A 17,841-nucleotide genomic window follows, 5' to 3' on the forward strand; every position below is an offset into this window, starting at 1 on the left:
CCATCACTACCACTGGGCTAACATAACATGCTATTATATAATTTTTATAACAATATCTCATGATACACATAATGCCAGTAGGGACAACGGAAATATCCTAAGAGGCCTGAAGATATTTTATGTCTGAAAGTAAATATAATCTGAAGAAATGTAATAAAATCTGAATAAGATTTAATTTTTTGGAGATTTTTGAGTTTTCCTACCTGGTTTTCCTCAACGCCCATTTTTTATTTATAAACTTTTAGTACGAGTAAAAGACAGAAAATTCTTCAACATTTTATAGTAGATGGCATTTTAAATATAAAAGTATTGTAAATAGAACCATTTAAAAGTGTTTTATGTCTGAATGTTACCTTTAGCAAAAGAGTCAATGTGGGTCAAACCTTTTGAAATTAATGTCTCGAAGGACATTTTTTATTTCGGCATAGGTTCACAAATTGGATATTTGTTGTAGTAAGGGTCAGGTTATTATCTATAGGCCACAGTTTGCTTTTACAGTGATGTAGTGGATTATAATTATTATTTTTCATTTACAAATGAATTCAGCCTCATTGTTTATCCTTTAAGAATGAGTGTAATTTCTGATTCTCACCTTTTTGCAGCTCATCGTCACCTTCACCACTATATAGAAACTCCTCATGACTATTTGTGATTACTACCCTCTTACTCAATTAAAATGAGGAATTGGGCTGAATTCAATCTGTAAATGGAGGAATATTTGTAGCCAACAGCAAGAAAGTTCAATGTAGAAACCAACAAATTTATCTTTGTTTAAATTGAAAACCAAATCATGATGCTTTCAAACATTACGTTTACCTGCAAACACGACCAAAATGTCATGCTGCCATGGAGATAATAATGGTTCACTGTTGCCTCAAGGCAACTATGCAATTATTTGTACTAGAATGCAGCTGCCTCATGGCAACAGTTGCACTCTAATAAGTTTCCATTATTTATTTAGCCAGCAAATTAAAAAAAATTAAAAATTAAAAAACCGAGGTCCATTCATCGTGGGGTGTGAAAATATTTTCCCAGTCATACAGAAAGGCCAGGAAGTCATGTTTCAGACTTATCTGAGGCACAAAATGGAAATGTTTCCATTATTCTGAAGAGTTTAAACATGTATAATGAAAGATAATTTATATTATATATATATATATATATCTTCAAGAAAAAACAATCTTGAAGATTGGTTTTTCCCAATCTTCAAGAACTGCATTTTTTAAGCAGATCCAAACAGATGTGTTAAAGCCTTTGAAGGAAAAAAATAAATTTAGAAATTTCAAATAAATGGTTTCATGGTTTGTATTTAGAAATTAAAAGAAAAAATATTTTAGATAATTCCATAGGGAAATTAAATATACCTCATCCAACAGTACCTGTAGAAGCTAGTGGCTCAGGAAAAGGATCTCCTGTAGCAGTCTGTAATACAGCAAATCTAGAGAGGCTTCTGACTAAAAACTAAAAACACTTTGTTGCTGAACCAACAGTCTGACGCAGTGATGTTTATTTTATGAATAATCATACATACAATCATTGCTGATATTCTTTAGAAAGAGATTTATGGAGTTTTCATAATATCTGTGAAAACAAATAGGACCATTGCCAACTCTTTCTGGCATTGGCTTTACCTTACATTTAGAAAACTAGAACCTGGACTGAGACATTCTACAATGTCTACCACAGATTTTAGGATCTGCGAGACGTTTAGTCCAGAGGTCTGCAACTCCAGAATCAAAAAGCTGAATAACCTTCGTATGTCAACGTGTTCTGCAAAAGCATAAAGCATCCAGAGCGTAGAGATCAACTTCAACTGTGGTGCTAAAGTGGTTTCCTTTGTGAATATTGATGAATAATAAAGTAACTGGTATTCAACTATTAAAATAAAGAGTTTTTAGATTTCAGCTATTCGTGGGTTATTGTGGTCGATAAATCCTGCAAATACTGGGGGAGAACTGCATGATGTACTGCCTCCTGTACTTTATTTCAAGAGGCCATTCATCCAAGTAAACATCAGACAAACTGATTTTATCATTTCAGCTCTAGAACCCAATGGTGCTGATACATTAATAAATCTGGGAACCAACAACATGCATATTTGCTCCAATACCACCCTGTTTTGTTTTAGTACTGTACATTTACACAAACTTCTTCTGTAACTCTCACAAGTTTTATTTATTTATATTTGAAATATCTGCTTTAAAGTAAAATTCCTGGCTTGTGTTTACAAACTTGGCCAATAAAACTGATTCAGAGTTTCCAACATATCTCCTGCACCAGAGACTCCTCAATCATAGTATTTGTTTGGTATACTATGGAAAACAGAGGACATTTTTTTATATATAGAAGATCAGATTTGTCTAAGTATTCCCAGCAGACCAAACAAATTAATGGAGTACACAGATGTACACGATTCGCTGGTGGGTAAACCTGCTGTGCTCTTCACAGCCCCAATAAGCAGAATAGTTTCTTTTACATAAGCTGCAGTATCTGATTTTTCCCACCGATCACTTCCAGGTTCTCGTTTGAATGCAGGTAGTAAAGCTTCTAACTCTGGTCCAGACGGACGTCTTGACTCATGCAACTTATTTTAGGCTTCAGTGAATTGAACTTACAGTACGTCTCAGTAATTCAGAGCTCAACAATTTATTTTGGACTCCAAGATAAAACCAACAGACCTTCAGTTTGAGTTACTACCATTGGTTGACCGTAACTCCACAGCCGAATACACGCTGGCTTCAACATCAGGAGACGTTTGATGTACAGGTCCGCAAAGCCCTCAAAACCACTTCCATCCCCTAACGTACATCTGTCCCGGGGCCAGAACATGACTCATTCTGATACTTAATCCTTCGGTTTTTTCAATCTGTGACGCGATTTAAAGCCACGGGATCCCCAAGCCTGTGAATAAGACATTAAAAAGGAAGCCAAGGGGGATTATCGGATGAAATGTATGAAAATTACATTTTAATTTATCACGTGGGATATGGTAATTCATGCAAATTGAAGATTTAATTAATTCTGGTCTTGAGTTTATGTGGTTTATGTCCTTTATGGATGTGCAGCCTGATGACATTCATACATTTAGAGGTTAGTGGGGCAAATTAATGCAGATTTTTTTATTATTATTAGTTTTGGACATTTGACTCCAAGTTCTAAACCGAAGCAATCTGTAATGTTTCAATGACAGACTGATGTTCTGATCAGTTGGCCATTGAATTAAAGGTATGAATATACTTACAACATACCGTTTAATGTTAATAAATTTGCTGAACAGGTCATGTCATCATATGAAATAAGAAATTGTTGCAACTTTGTTGATATGTCATTGTATAAAACCATTTCTGACTGGAATAATCGTCCTATCCCTGCTCAACTTTATGTTTCCAACAATGACCAGGCCTCAAAGTTTGAATAAAATGGAGAGAAACAGAAGTCTGGCATTTTCCTTGCTTAAACAAATGCAGTTTTGTTTCTGACACCGCAGAATTTTGAGCTAAATTTCTAGAGTATCAGAAAACAAAAAACGATTTTAAAAACTTTTGCCACAAATGAAAAAATAAACTTTTGTGCAATTTGCAAGGATACTTAGAACAAAGCAAGCTGCAGGTCGTATATCGCCACAATGTGCAAGAAACCTTGCATCTCAAAAAAAAAAAAAAAAAAAAATTCTCAGGAAATAAAAACAAAATTTACTTCAACATTTAAATTCCTACTGTTTGTTCAAACCTGTAAACTCTTTTTAATACTTAATACTGAAAATTTGTCAATACAACTCAAGGCGGAGTGATGAACAGAGCTGATTTTTCTGCAGGAAAACATTTTTGATTTTTGCATTGACAATACTCAGCTGTTAATCTACAGCTACTTATGAACACTAAAGGAGATTAAGAGGAGGTTCTGGAAAAACTTATTTTTTATGGTTTTATTTTCACCTGTGATTGAAATCAAAGCATCCCTTCTTTTGTCTTAAAGCTCCTTCATGTTTTGCTACAAACAACAAAAAAACCACATCTCTCTGGAGTTGGGAGCTGTGAATACTCCTGCATGCAAAACCACCCCTCATTCTTATTCATGTGCTTACCTCTCAATCATTCACTGTACGCTCCGCCGCACAATTATAATCACCTTAAAATTATTTCATGACGTGCGCATAAGCCAAACAAAACTCCTGTGGGTGCACACACACACACACACACACACACACACACACACACCCCCAAGACTTTGACACGCCCAAACCGAACAACAAACTCCGACTCGATTGTGTACCTCTGTGTTTTCCAGACGTATGCCAAATTTACAAACAACGCACACTGTAACCTAGTGCCTTGGATAATTATCGACTCTCTCCAAGCCTGAGGGAATCCATGCATGTCATATCAACAACTTGGCAGCTTTTCTTGTCAAAGATCATCTCACGGACACAGAAAAACAGCATGTGGCCACAGGAGAGGCTGTGTTTAGTTTACTGCTACATGTGTTTCCTGGCCGCACCTCAGGGGACACAAACGGACGGGATTATTGAGCGGATTGAGATAAGAGCGCCGGAAAAATCCATAAAATATAACAATTAAGATCCATGGAGAGAGAGAGTGAAAAGGAGGACAAATACAGCACAGGAGAGGAAAGAAATGGAAATGATTTTCTTTAACAGAAGGTGGAGAAGAAAAATAGGATATGAGGAAAGCCAGATTGAGCACATTAGGCAAGAACAAATGTAAAATAATCCTGATTGGGACACTCCCTGGAGCTTTCGACAGGCTTCACACACGCACAGAAAGAGAGTAAAAAGGCTTTGCAAAACTCAAGTGGGGAGAAGACAGACTGAAAAATGCTGATGTGGCCGCAAAATCTTTAACATCTTCTCCAACAGATAAAATATACAGCCGACAGAGAGCTGGAGACGCTTTATCAACATTTAAATAGTGAGAAATGAAAGGAAGACGGAGGAGGAAGGAAGAAATACTGAAGGAGATCAAATACATTTCAAGATTAAACTGAAGAAATTAATTATGAAAAAAGAATCTTACTGTGCATGAGGATCACCATGAAATGCATTAATGCAAGAAAACTGCATATTCAAACATATCTAATCGATGAAGATGTCCAAATGTAAGCTCGTTTATTCTCTTCAGCTCTGCTTGGATTCACTTCCTTTAAATTTCTGTTCCCAAAACTTGTCTTGTTTTTTTCCAGACTCGGTTAATTAACCCCAGGCATTGTTTCCGTCATTCTCGACCCACCTCAGTCACTTCTTCCAGCCTGAGGAAGATGGAGAGCGCTCGTTTAACACCAATTAGCAAATCCACACAATTTAGCAAACAGGTGCAGCCAAACATTTTCATTAAAAACCTGATATGTTGACGCCTGCACAGACTCTGAACAAGAGTAAAATGTGACACGTTTTCTCAAGCACATCAACTCAAGAGCAACAAAGTCAAAATTAATAGTTTTAATGAAACTGCACAATAAATCGCAAATATATCTCCATTGTCAGGCTCCTTCAGCCTGCTGGAACCAGTCTGTCCAGTTGATGCCCAGAGAGTCAAAGATGTTTAAAATCAAAGAGTGTTGGAAAAATTCAAAAAATTAGTAAAAGAAAAGATTTATTGCAACTTGATAATGACCATCTCAGAACTAGACATGCTGAAAAACGGCAACTGGTCAAAGCTAGACTGCATTATCTAACACGGTATTTATACTTTAAAGCGGTTTAATATTTGCAAAAACTTTGTGAAATCCATTGAGATTCTTGCTTCTTGAAAACTCAGTATCATTTATCGACTCATTTGGAGAGCCTGATTGTGAGTAGACATTGGTCTGGAGATAAACCATTTGAAGATATATATTTAAAAAATTGTGGCCCATCGTTTTAATGCTCTTTTAAAAGTAAAGCTCCCAGGAATTATTTCATACAGTGCACCTTCGATATTCATAAGGGGTTAGGGACAAAAGCAGCTGGGAAACAGTTAAAATCCAAAAATAATTGAGACCACCTCTAAAAACGCCTATTTTATTAGTTCAAACACCAAACACACCGTAATATGTGTCAATACTTACAATGGAAACTGTGTCTGCCCGTGGGTGAACAGCCAATCAGCTCCAGAAAAATGAAAACTCATTTTAGATTGGATTGGCTGCTTTGCAAATACCAGAAAAAGGTGTCAAGTAGCATTGTGACGAGATATTTCAGCTCCCTAAGAGCTGGAGAGCGCCGGAGTTGAGCCTTTTTTCATACAGTGTCATCAACAGAAAGAGAAAAGGGCAGAAAGAAATGATAAAGCTGATAAATTAAAATGAGGTCGATAATTTTCATTTATTGTGCGATTAATTGATTTACCGTTTATCGTGACAGGCCTACAAAGAGGTTTTCCTCATGACATTTGTCCCCAAGATGTGCATACTCCCACTCAGACCCAGATTCAAAAGGCAACATTTCCTTCCTTTGTTGCCTGATCCACAAAAAGACCAACAATTTATTTGGCCATCTTGATTCTGACGCATACAGCTCAGCAGGAGCCTGGAGGAATAATTACACCACTTTAGGATCTAAAGGACTCCTGACCACCAATCTACCAATTGTGCCATGACAGAATCAGGCCTGCACACACACTCACACTAGCTTAGGGCTCAATCCAGCAGCGAGAAGCGCACAAAAGAAAAGATCATTTACAGACAAATTGCAGACAAATTGAAGCTTGAGAGAGAAGAGGTTCAAAGGCAGAGCTGCATCTGAATGCAGAGGCTGTCTCTCCATTTTTCAAACACTTAAAACATTAGTCTCTCACACCTATAGGGTTTGCTTTTCAGAATAAAAATGTCTATCTTGAGAAAGATAGACACTTTATCAAAATCGACTGCTACTTTTTGTAGAAATTCAGAGATGTAGGGGAAAACATAAGCAACACTTTTAGCACTATTACAAAAGCTAACATTGACAGTTTTCCTCAACTTCATTCTTGGGAGTTCAACCAATCAAGCTAAAACGAATGGCGCTCCTGGATTAGCTGCTTTGCAAACGCCAGCTAATGGTGTGTGGCATAGCATTGCTCCGAGATTTTTCAGTTTCCCAAGCTGCATTTTCTTTAGAATATTTTAAATTTAAATTTTCTGTGAAAAATATGGATTTGCGTTCCACAACAAAATCCAACAATCCTGAACCGCAAAGAGGCAGAAGCAATTCTGACTAAAAAACAAAAGTCTAAAAACGTTTCCCTTTGCTTCCACAATGAATAAACCACCATAAAATATTCACTGTTTTAACTACAATTGGAGCTGCAGAGTTTGATACCCTTACTTTTGTCTTGGATGATCATTATGTCAGGCACTGATGTCTGAATTCAGCGTTTAAAAACTGACACCGCTTTCTCAGCTTTGTATCTTGTCGCTTTGTGTCACTTGTGGACATGAAAATGAACATCATTTTGAGCTAGGAGCCTCAAAACTGCTGAAAAGAAGAGGCTTTAAAATGAGAACCACAAGAAGCAGTGACAACTCTGATGGTTTTTCACAGCTATAAGGAAAAAACACTGCCTCATCAAACTACCAGCCCTTTGGAAAACCTTGAAAAGTGACAGGTTTGAAAGAAATACGGTGAGAAGGTGGAGGACAAGCCGCCACCAAAATAGTCTGCAAAAGGGCAGGGGGAGTGGGAACCAGATGGGAATGTAAATGTCAATCTTCAGCATACCATATCGTCAAATATTTCCTAATACAGTAAGCAACTTACAGAATAAAAGATTAACATGTTGAAAGTTTGAGGAAAAGGGAAATTAAACCTTGATTAATGTTGTAGTTACACAGACCATCAGGTTTAAGATGTGTAAACTCAGTGATCGAAATATCTTAAAATACATCTACTGAAATGAGCTGCAAAACAAATAAAGTAACCTTCTTAAAATATGTTTTGTGGAACATTTCCCAGCATTACAGCCACTACATATTGAAACAGAAATCTGCTCTTTAATCCAAAACTGACAGAACAGGAACCGAGTTCTTTCTGATCCGGACATTTCATACTTCACAAGAACTGCGAAGGATAAACCGGACAAATCTTTCAAATCCAGGGGAAAAAAGGAAAAGAGCATTCGTTGTGAGGCAAAATCTGATGTGACGTAATTGATGTTTAAATGCAGCTGTCAAAGGACGCAGCACCTGAATTTGGACACATCCTGAGTATGAGGTTTAGCTTTTAAAGGGTTAATTAGATGGAATAAATCTGTACTGTACGGGGAAATTTTCCCGTACAGTACAGATTTATTCTGTGCTTTCATAATTCAAGAGCCACATTTCAGTCTGAAAACAGGATTTCATGTCTTTTGTTATCTAAACTTAATACTTGTGCTTACATTTTCAGTTTAAAAGCAGGACTTCATGCTTCATGTAATGCTTTTCTGCTTAGTTACAAAAGAGTACCGTTGCCTGGCAACCTCTCAGCCAATAGAATGAAAGAGTTGCATAGGGTGCGTTTGTTTCCTTCTAGTGGGCGTGCCTGTGTGGCTACTATTGATTCTAGAAAATGTAATCACAAGTTCACAAGTATTAAACATTTAGGGAACAAAAAACATAAAATCTTGCTTTCAGAGTGAAAATATCTGCCCTCATAATACTACTGTACTAAAATTTAGATGTGTAAACAGATTTTTGATACAAAATATTTGCAAAACTTTCAATGCAAGTCAAAACAAAACATGTAACAATTTACACATCTTTAAGTTCCTGAATCATCTTTATGGTCCAATATTTGCTTCCCTACTGGTGTGTTTGTGTGGGGTAACACAAAAAGTAATGTAACAAAGCAATAAATAAATAAAAAATTAGCTAAATTTTGACTTTATTACAGGGGGAAAAAAAATAAAATGTCTCTCCAAATAGATTCCAGCATTAATAATTATGCAAATGTGATATTTCTCTGTAAATGTCTCAAAATCTGTCATCTGAACGTCTTTAGAGTGAAGGATTATTAGAAATAAGTGAAATGGTGTATTTTAGTCTGCAGCATATCTTCCTATGCACCGTATACAGAGAGCAAATCAAAGCTGTACATTTATATTTCACCTTAAATCTCATAAATTAAGAGCATTTGCAGATGAAGAAATGAAGGAAACCTAATAACCCACTCAAAACATTATATTGTTATTAAACTAAAACCAGACCAGCCTTTTTGTCAAAACATGATTTTTCCTAATAGTCTAAAAAAACCCATAATAATTAGTGGTATTGTTCAAACTCGCTTCAAAAGCATAGGGTTAGTAGGACTTTGTCCATCATCCATAGTGATTAATACATTAATGGAAGAAGGTCAGAAGGAGGGCAGATGATGGTGAAAGAGAGGGCAAGTTCATAGTGGGACAAAGGAAAAATGAGGCATGAGTCAGAGAAGATGAGGCAAAGGTGAGGCAAGAGGAGAGATGAATGAGCAGGGAAACGTTGGAGGGTGAATGTCAATGAGGAAACGACAAACGTTAGACAGAGAGAGGGAGCAGGGGGACTGGCAGAGGGTGGTGGACAGATAGGAAGGAGATGCTGACAGGTCTCAAAGAGCGGGACGGGCTGAAGATAAAGAAATGAATGAATTAATTTGACTGGAGATTGAAGTAAAGTGCTGAAGGGAGCTGGATGGAGGAGGGGACGGATCGAGAAAGAGAAGTGGGGAAATTTAGGACCAAACGTTCACTTCACACCCCTTCAATAAATCTTTACATAAACATTCAGCTGTTTAACACATCCAATTCGACACTTTATTCGGTTTTCAAAAACAAGACAAATGTTTAAGACATTTAATTGGTTTAAAGGTGATCCATTATGCTTCCTTGAACAGGTTTTTTTTTTTTTACACAAAGTCTTTAATAAAAAGATTTTATTCAGTTTAGTTTTTATTTTGAGCTCCAAGCCGTTTTAGTGCCTCTTGTCACTTTAAGTCCAGATAAGCTGCTGCAGGCCACGACCCCCAACTCAGCATTTACCCTCGCATCTGAAAATGGCTGCAAGCAAATGCACAATTATACAACTGCATACATATGAAAAGCAGAAGTTGAGCCTCCTGCACAGCCAACAAGAATGCAGCAAGTGGTTTCTAGATGCTACATCAACAAGAAAACACTTGTCTTTCCCAGCAGCCATTGTAAAACGCCCAGAGCGGTAAAACAAGCGGACCAAACGTGCTGGTTGCTAGGTAACGGGGCGGGCTCAGCCAGTGTTGCTAGGTAACGGTACAGTGCCCGTGGAATGTGACTCAACCGGGAGGTTTTTGAAATGGCCCATTTCCCAGACATCAAAAAAATTATCAACTTATAGCTAAAAAAACAAATGGGTGTTTTTTCTTCTTTTTTTTTCCAAGTGCTTGGGTTGTTTTTATAAGAAATAAAAAATAATCTCCTTTACCAGAATTTTTGTTCATACTGAGAAAGTTGCTCCTCGTAGTGATGACGGAAAAATGGATCAGGAGGAAATTTGAGTTTTAAAGAATTTCCCTCCAGCATTAAACCATTCAGACCAAAGGTTGGAGACTCAAATGTGATTTGATTAATATTGGTTTAAGAAAACAGATAAGAGACTCATTCCCTCTGGGGAACAGGTGGTAAAATAAGATTTATCCTCTTTCCAAATATCACCAAAAATCGGTGTTTAATATCACAATATTTATTAGGTGGGGATAAACTCAACTTTGCCTATGGGAAAGCCTAAAAATATCAATGTGCTATTAGCACAATAGCACTAATGACACCAACTGGTTTAAAGGGCATAAGGGTCAAATATAAGGGGTAAAAAATTCAGGAGATGAATTAAAGAGTTGGACTCTGACCATTTTAATTACTTTGTACCCTGGTTCTGTTAACACCACTGCTGCAAACAGAAACAGAGGTAACAAAAAAAATAAGGCATGGTATTTTTTATGCTTTGTCAATCTCTTAGAGTCCAGTAGTTCTATATTTTAACATTTTAAGAAAGTGATGATACATATTCTGCCAAGTATGTGTTCTAGCATAGTAGCTTCTGTAGCTACATACAAAAAACCTTTTATACTTTAAGAAGGGATTAAGATCTGATTAAAGAAACATTGGAAGGAGAGAGAGAAAACTGCAGCAAATGAAAAATAACTGATGAATACCAACCAATCAGAAGGAAGAGAAATGAAAGATTTAAAAGAACAAAAGAAATCCCCCTTTATGAAATATCACTGACAAATCTCAACTGCATGAAAACAAGAACGAATGTCTTCAGACACCAGAGACTGAGCGCAGCTGAGTGGAAACAAAGCTCCAGCAATAATGGGCATAATGTTCGAATAAAACCCCCATGCAGATTCCACTTTTGTCACTTTCTCCCAGCTCTAATAGCCGCCTCTCTACTTCTCTTGCAAAGCGACAAATTTCTCCCAACAAAACGTAGACGGAGGGACACTTTCCTTCCCTCGGCTTGAAACGAAAACCTATTTTGACAGCTACAACTCCAAACTCGTGCCATATCGTGTGGGATGCTGAACAAATTTCACTAACGACTGCACTGTTGCCAGTTTCAATGACCCTCCACAACCCGCATGATAAACTGGGAAATGGCTGCAAAAGTTAAAAAAGGGACTTTGAGTCGGAGCTCAGATGGTGAGTGCAGTGCACCTCTGGGTTTGTACTGTGACCGCTGGATCCTTCAGAAAAGGTTTATTACAGCTGAGAAATAAGAGGAACAAGCTTGTTTTTGGTTTCCATCGTCATTACGCTACAGCCATCTGGATAGATTTGAGCTAAAAAAAAACAAAAAAACAGCCTGACTTGTTACAGTATCCAGCCCTGTTGGCCACTTTACCCAACCCGTACTCCTTTATTTAAACCTTCAAGCAACAAACATTCCAACCCGAATTTGTTAATGCCCAATTTGCTGTCAAAAAACAAACATCTTACCCAAGGTTTGAAACCAAATTCAGTAAATAAATAAATATATAGAAAATTGATGCTGACGTTTTATAACTAGAGCTGCACACAGTGTTGAATCACTATCAAAAAGTACTGCTTGGATGAAATATTTGATAAGCTAATGTGCTGTGAGTGCCAGGTACTTATTTTGTTCCTGCAACTACATTTGGCCAGATACATGCTGCATCTCAATAATTTAACTCAAAATTTTAAATTGTAACAGTTGAAGAATTAATTTCATGCATTTAGCTTAAAAATCAGTCACAGAAACCACACCGCTTCCAGACCAGTGGGAACTTTCCACAGTTTGTGATGATTTGGGGAGTCCTGTCATTTGATGGAGTTTTTTTCCATTGCGTTTTATCAAGAACAAAGTCAGAGCATTATATTTTACTAATTTATTATGTTCATTTTACTATTATTTTGCCTAGAAGTCCCTTTAGATAAACTTTCTTTATCAAGGGAGATCTGGCCAGTTATTGAGCACATGTTGTACAGTATATAAAATTAAAGCATACAGATAAAACATTTTAAAATTCACTTAAGTGCAAATAAAACATTTTTTAAAAAGTCAACGGCCGGATGATGTGGCTAAAAAATGCATCACAATCTGAGTCAGTATTGATAATTGATAAATTTTTTTGTTTTAAATATCTGAAATATGACTAAATTGGAGGTATGACCTTTCCTGTTTTATCCAGTTTTCAATCCACGCCGTCATTTAAAAAAAATATTTTTAAGCAGTCATGAGGCACAGAGGTGAAACCTTAAACTCCTGCTGTGCAAGTTACTCAACAGGTTGCTAGGTAACCAAAGAGTTACTTAGTTGTTGCTAAGAAACCAAAGAGTGAGAGAGTTAGTTGATTCCAATCTTTATTAACTGGTCTTAAGAGGTTGAGCAGCTGAAGTCTTTCCTCTGCCTACATCCCCCAGAATGCTGTGCGGTTCTGGCTCGGCGTTCAGCAAAATTATTTAATATACTATCAGTCGTGTCATCTATTGATATTGATATTATATTGTTATTGATTTATAGTCCAGCTCTACGTAAGTAAAAGCAAATTTTGAGGATTCAGAAAAGAAATGGATGTGATGAGTTCGGATTGTGTAGCCAGAAAAGCCTCATAATTACTGCTCTATTGGAAACAGTAGTTTTACGGTGTGTGACAGGAAGATGGCGGCTAAGCTGTCATCCCTGTTGCCCAGCGTCTCCCACCCCATGCAGGGAACTCTGACGGCGCTGAGCAGCTCCTTTAGCTGCTGCTGCTGCAGCCACCAGGTGGGAAAAAAGAAACTCAGGTCTTTCCTTCCAAACGCCGTCAAACTCCACAACAAAGGCCTTGCAGCTGGCTGCTAACACACAGGCTAACACACACATCCAACACACCACGGTGGTTTGCTGTGTGCAGTATTTGTCTCGAGTGTAATTTCTGAGGCAACATGTGAAATCGGCAGTGTGGAATATTATTATTACTGTTATTACGGGGTGAAATGTTAAATTTATAATGTGCAATTAGAGTGCACCATATATTATTCTAAACGGTTTTTATTCTGCTTTTAATTTCTTCCCACTTGTGGAACTACTAGTAAATGGTAATTTGATATTAAGCTTAATGCAATATTTTAAACTTGCAAAACCACGCTTGCCAATCAGTTACATTTTTTAATTAAAATGTTATTTTTGGATTTTTTTTTGCTTCAGTTTTAATGTTTCCAGATTCAAAACAGTTTTTGTTTAAATCCATTTGTCTTTTTGTTTCAGATCTGTTGTTTTTACACTTTCAACTTGGTTTGTTTCACTCACATTTGATCCTAACGTTAAAGGAGTGTGTGGGGAAACGGACGACAGCACAGCTGGAGGGTCTCCCTGCTTTCATGCTGCATTCACCAACAATGGGAAGGTGGATTAACTTTGAATTCACTGCATTTATTTGTCTCCTTGGTAAAAATCATGTTAAAAAACTGATTCTGTAAATACATTTGGTCTTAAAAGTCAATCACAGTTCAACTGCATAGATAAGCAGGAAATGTTCATCTTTTTGTCAAACAACCTTGTCACATTTGCATCAATGCAATCTTTTGATGCAGAAATATCAACTGCAATTTCTTCTCCATGGAAACAAATTCCTTAATGATGACCAGCATAAATCCTGAAGGCACAGATGGATTTTTACATATTAAAGCCTAAGTCTGGCATTACCAAGAGTTTCTGCAGGAATCAGTTAATGAATTTTGATGACTAAAATGTACAAGTTTTCCATAAAGTGCATAAGTTTTATTTTAATGTCATTGAAAGTAAATGAATAAACTGTCAGATTTTTCTTCAGCTGTAATTGCCATTGACCCATTTTCTCGACTGCTCAGGTTTTACCAACCCGCTGCAAAAAGGAAATACTGAATCGGTCCCACGTGTTACGGTAATGTACATTCCTGATGAAAATTCACAAATTCCCCAATGAGCGAGTCCAGCAGAACAACTAGGAACTGCTGAACACTTTTTTTTAACTAATGAATTTTTTATGCAGCTGAGATTCAGTTTTAATGCCATTTAAGGCCTTCAATTCAACAAAACCCACTTAATTAATCATTTTTAATGATTATATAAACCGTGTTGGTATTGTCATTTTGGGGTTTTGGGTAAAATATTGTAATTGTTTTATTGACTACACTTTTCTTAACATGAAATGGTACCAAGGTGTTTTGTCTATGTGTAGAAACCCAAACCAGACTTTGACAGAACTGATCCCAGTACCAGAGCTGCTTTATAACCTGAACTGCTTTGGTGACGTTTGAGTTATAAATTAATTGCAAAATCTTAATGTGCAATGATGAGCAAATATTTGTGGTTGTGGGATAAACTTGAGGCGCTTCACGCGTTTGTGTTTTCAGCTTCTGAACCAGCCTGAGACCCATCTGTGTCGTCTGATCCAAGCAAATCACACAGATCACCAGCGGAGCAGAGAGTTATTTATAACTTCCATTATACTTCCTGTTGTTTCTCACCCAATCTGACCCCATGTTTCAGCTTCTCAGGCCTTTTTGTTCGGCTTCCCAAATCCAAACAAAATCTTGCTCTACACTCCTCAGTCCTTTCCTTTGTTTTCATCCTGTACACCTCCTCATTTCTCTTTTTTTGTTCTTGCTTGACGCGCATTATGTTGAGTCTGCTCACGACCTCACACCTGCTCCACACCTTCCCCCAGTTTTAAATCACAAATCCTGCAAATTCGCAGAATGGAAACCATCCTACCTTGAAGTGGCGCACCCGTCAGGGAGAAAAACGACACCAACCAGACGCTCGTGCAAAATGACAATTACGCAGCTGCCCAGCAGCAGAAAGCTATCCTGGCAAACATCTGCCACTTACTCCGTGATTTCCTCGGTGACCGTGTGTTCGACCTGGAGCCGGGAGTTGACCTCAATGAAGTAGTGTTTTCCATGTTTGTCCACCAGGAACTCAACGGTTCCCGCGTTCTCGTATCCCACCTGCAGGACAAAGACAACAACAAAACATGACATAAATTACTCAGCTAATACTGCTAGTATTAGCTGTGTAAACAATGAAGAGGCAGCACTCGCTCATCTTAATGAACCATGAAACTAAAGGAACAAAAAAAAAAAAACACGCTAAGCGAACATTGCCATATGAAATGGGTAAAGAATGAGCCGTGCGCTTTATTTGCGTAGCGAGAGAAGGCCACTTTTCATCATCTCCATGTAATGACAAATTAGATCATTAATCAAGGAGGAGTAACTGGAATCTCGCCGTCAAAAGGCAATTTCTGCCCCCACCTCTCGGCTCAATAAATGCAATTAGAATCACAATCGAAGGCAGGTACAATAAATACGCAGGGATTCGTCTCGCCGTCCAGGATGGTAATACCTTACTTAATTGATGGGAAGTGATGCGGAAGGGGGCCAAAAAAAATGATTGCACTTATGAATCTGCCATATATCATAAAGAGACACCGCTTTATTGAACTACTTCCACTATAACTTCAACACAATTATTATAGAGCTGCTTGTTTTCAGCATTCGTCCTACAGAGTTTAATCGCCATTTTGATTGACTGTTGCTTCATGTACACAACAAAATACTAGATACAGCCAAAAAAATAAAAATGAAAAATCTGCTCCACGAAAAGTAGTGGTAATATTACACAGTGCTTAATTATGACAAGGAAGGAAAATTAAACTCTTTTCATCCAGGATTGTTCTGTATTTGACCATATCCATCACTCCATCAATGATCTGCTTCCCTGACCCTCCTACGAAATGCATTTCATGATGCTGCCACCACCATGCTTTATCTCAGGGATAGGTTATTTGTTTTTCTGCTCCAAAAAGTTGCATTTTGGTTTGATTAGAGCAACTTCTTCCACATGTTTCCTGGACCCGCTAAATGGCGAGTAAAAGTTTTTCCCAGTTATGATTAGGTTTTTGACTGCTTCCCAGATTCATTTTCTATCTTCAACTTTCAAAATCATTTTCTCCCATTTTCACACCTGAAAAACAAAACAAATGTTATACTTTTATGTACTTTTTTAGGTCTAATAGTAAACCTTTTAGTATTTAAACAAATAATTTTTAAAGTATCAATCTAACCCATAAGTCCAGCTTAAGCAAGATTTTAAAAAGTATTATTTCATTTTACAAAATGAGATTGGGATGTGGTAATCTGGTTTTGCTCTAAACTTCTGATTAAAATTTTTGGCTTCAATCTAAAAGGGGAAAAAGGTTCTTAGACATACTAGTTTGAATCCAACGGAAAATGTAGAAAAATCCCAACTTATCACTATTCTAATAATATTCCCCTACTATGGCTAGGCTGTTGGTGAAAGTATTTACATAGAAAAAAAGTTGCAGTTTTCAGTTTCAGTACATTTAATTTAACAGGAATAAAGGACAACTAATGTTTGAGATCTGACCTACAGAAAACCCATTCAGAGAAAATTTTATTATTCCAATCAAAGTATTCAGATACGAGACCAAAGACGGGAGTCTCAACTACAAAGACAATGTTGTTTAAACTGATGACAGCAGAAAAACTAAATCTGTTCAGGAATCCTTAAACATGTTAAAACAGTAGCTAAATACGTCCTGCAGATGACTGAGTGTGTAGCAGAACAGCAGCAGATGTAAGACAGCAAATCAAGCTGCTAACCCAGTGGACCTTGACAATAAAAAGCTGAGTGGAATCAGACGATCATAGCTGTAAAACACGGTGCATGAAATGTCAGTTTGTGTTCAGGTATTAATCTTCCAATCTTTCAGTAACACATAATTATCAAGTGATATTTTCAAATTACCTGTCAACTTAAAAAAAAATTTAACTCAAAAACTTAACGGGAAGCTGGCACCACATGTATATTCATTCTCTTCTGGACTACAGTGTAAATGGCATATGATGGGTTTTGTCTAAAAACATCAGACTGGGATGGTTCAATACCCAAAGTACAAGTTATTTTGTAGGTTTGAATGTCACTTCTGTGCAAAAACTGCAAATAATTTTTACCATATTTCTAATGAGGACCAAACCTGTAGAAATAATTTAGGGAAATCAGTTGTTGTGTAATATAAAGTAAACTGAAGCAATTCAACGGTTTCAAAGTAACTGTTTATTTCTACTAGAACAGATGTCAAATTACTATTTGGGGGCATAAAAGTTTCAAGCTGAATCAATTAGATTGCAAGAAGGAAGGAAGCTGCAAAAGACCAAATCTAATTCATCCAGAGGGGCCACAAGGGAAATGATGCCACACTCACAAATTTTTGTGTGTAATTTTTGTTTTTCTCTTCATCAAAACACATGGAAATGAAGAAATCTCAACCACTTCCATCAATCCAGTTCTCAGAAAATGCCTCTCAACTCCTCAACTAGTAAAAATAAAAAAGTCCAACACCCTCAGGATTGCTTTGATTTCCATCCGTCA

General features: G+C 37.0%; 1 protein-coding gene across 2 annotated transcripts in view; it reads right to left on the reverse strand.

Moving 5' to 3' along the window:
- The window catches only part of pcxb (pyruvate carboxylase b), a 369,757-nt gene that overhangs the window by 282,924 nt on the left and 68,992 nt on the right, over positions 1–17,841 (reverse strand). For both annotated transcript variants that reach the window (XM_028039331.1, XM_028039332.1), the window contains exon 10: positions 15,277–15,395. In XM_028039331.1, coding sequence (XP_027895132.1) covers positions 15,277–15,395 — 119 coding nt within the window. The remainder of the gene's footprint in view (positions 1–15,276; positions 15,396–17,841) is intronic.

This window comes from Xiphophorus couchianus, chromosome 14, assembly GCF_001444195.1.
Source record: "Xiphophorus couchianus chromosome 14, X_couchianus-1.0, whole genome shotgun sequence".
In the NCBI taxonomy this organism is placed as follows: Eukaryota; Metazoa; Chordata; class Actinopteri; order Cyprinodontiformes; family Poeciliidae; genus Xiphophorus; species Xiphophorus couchianus.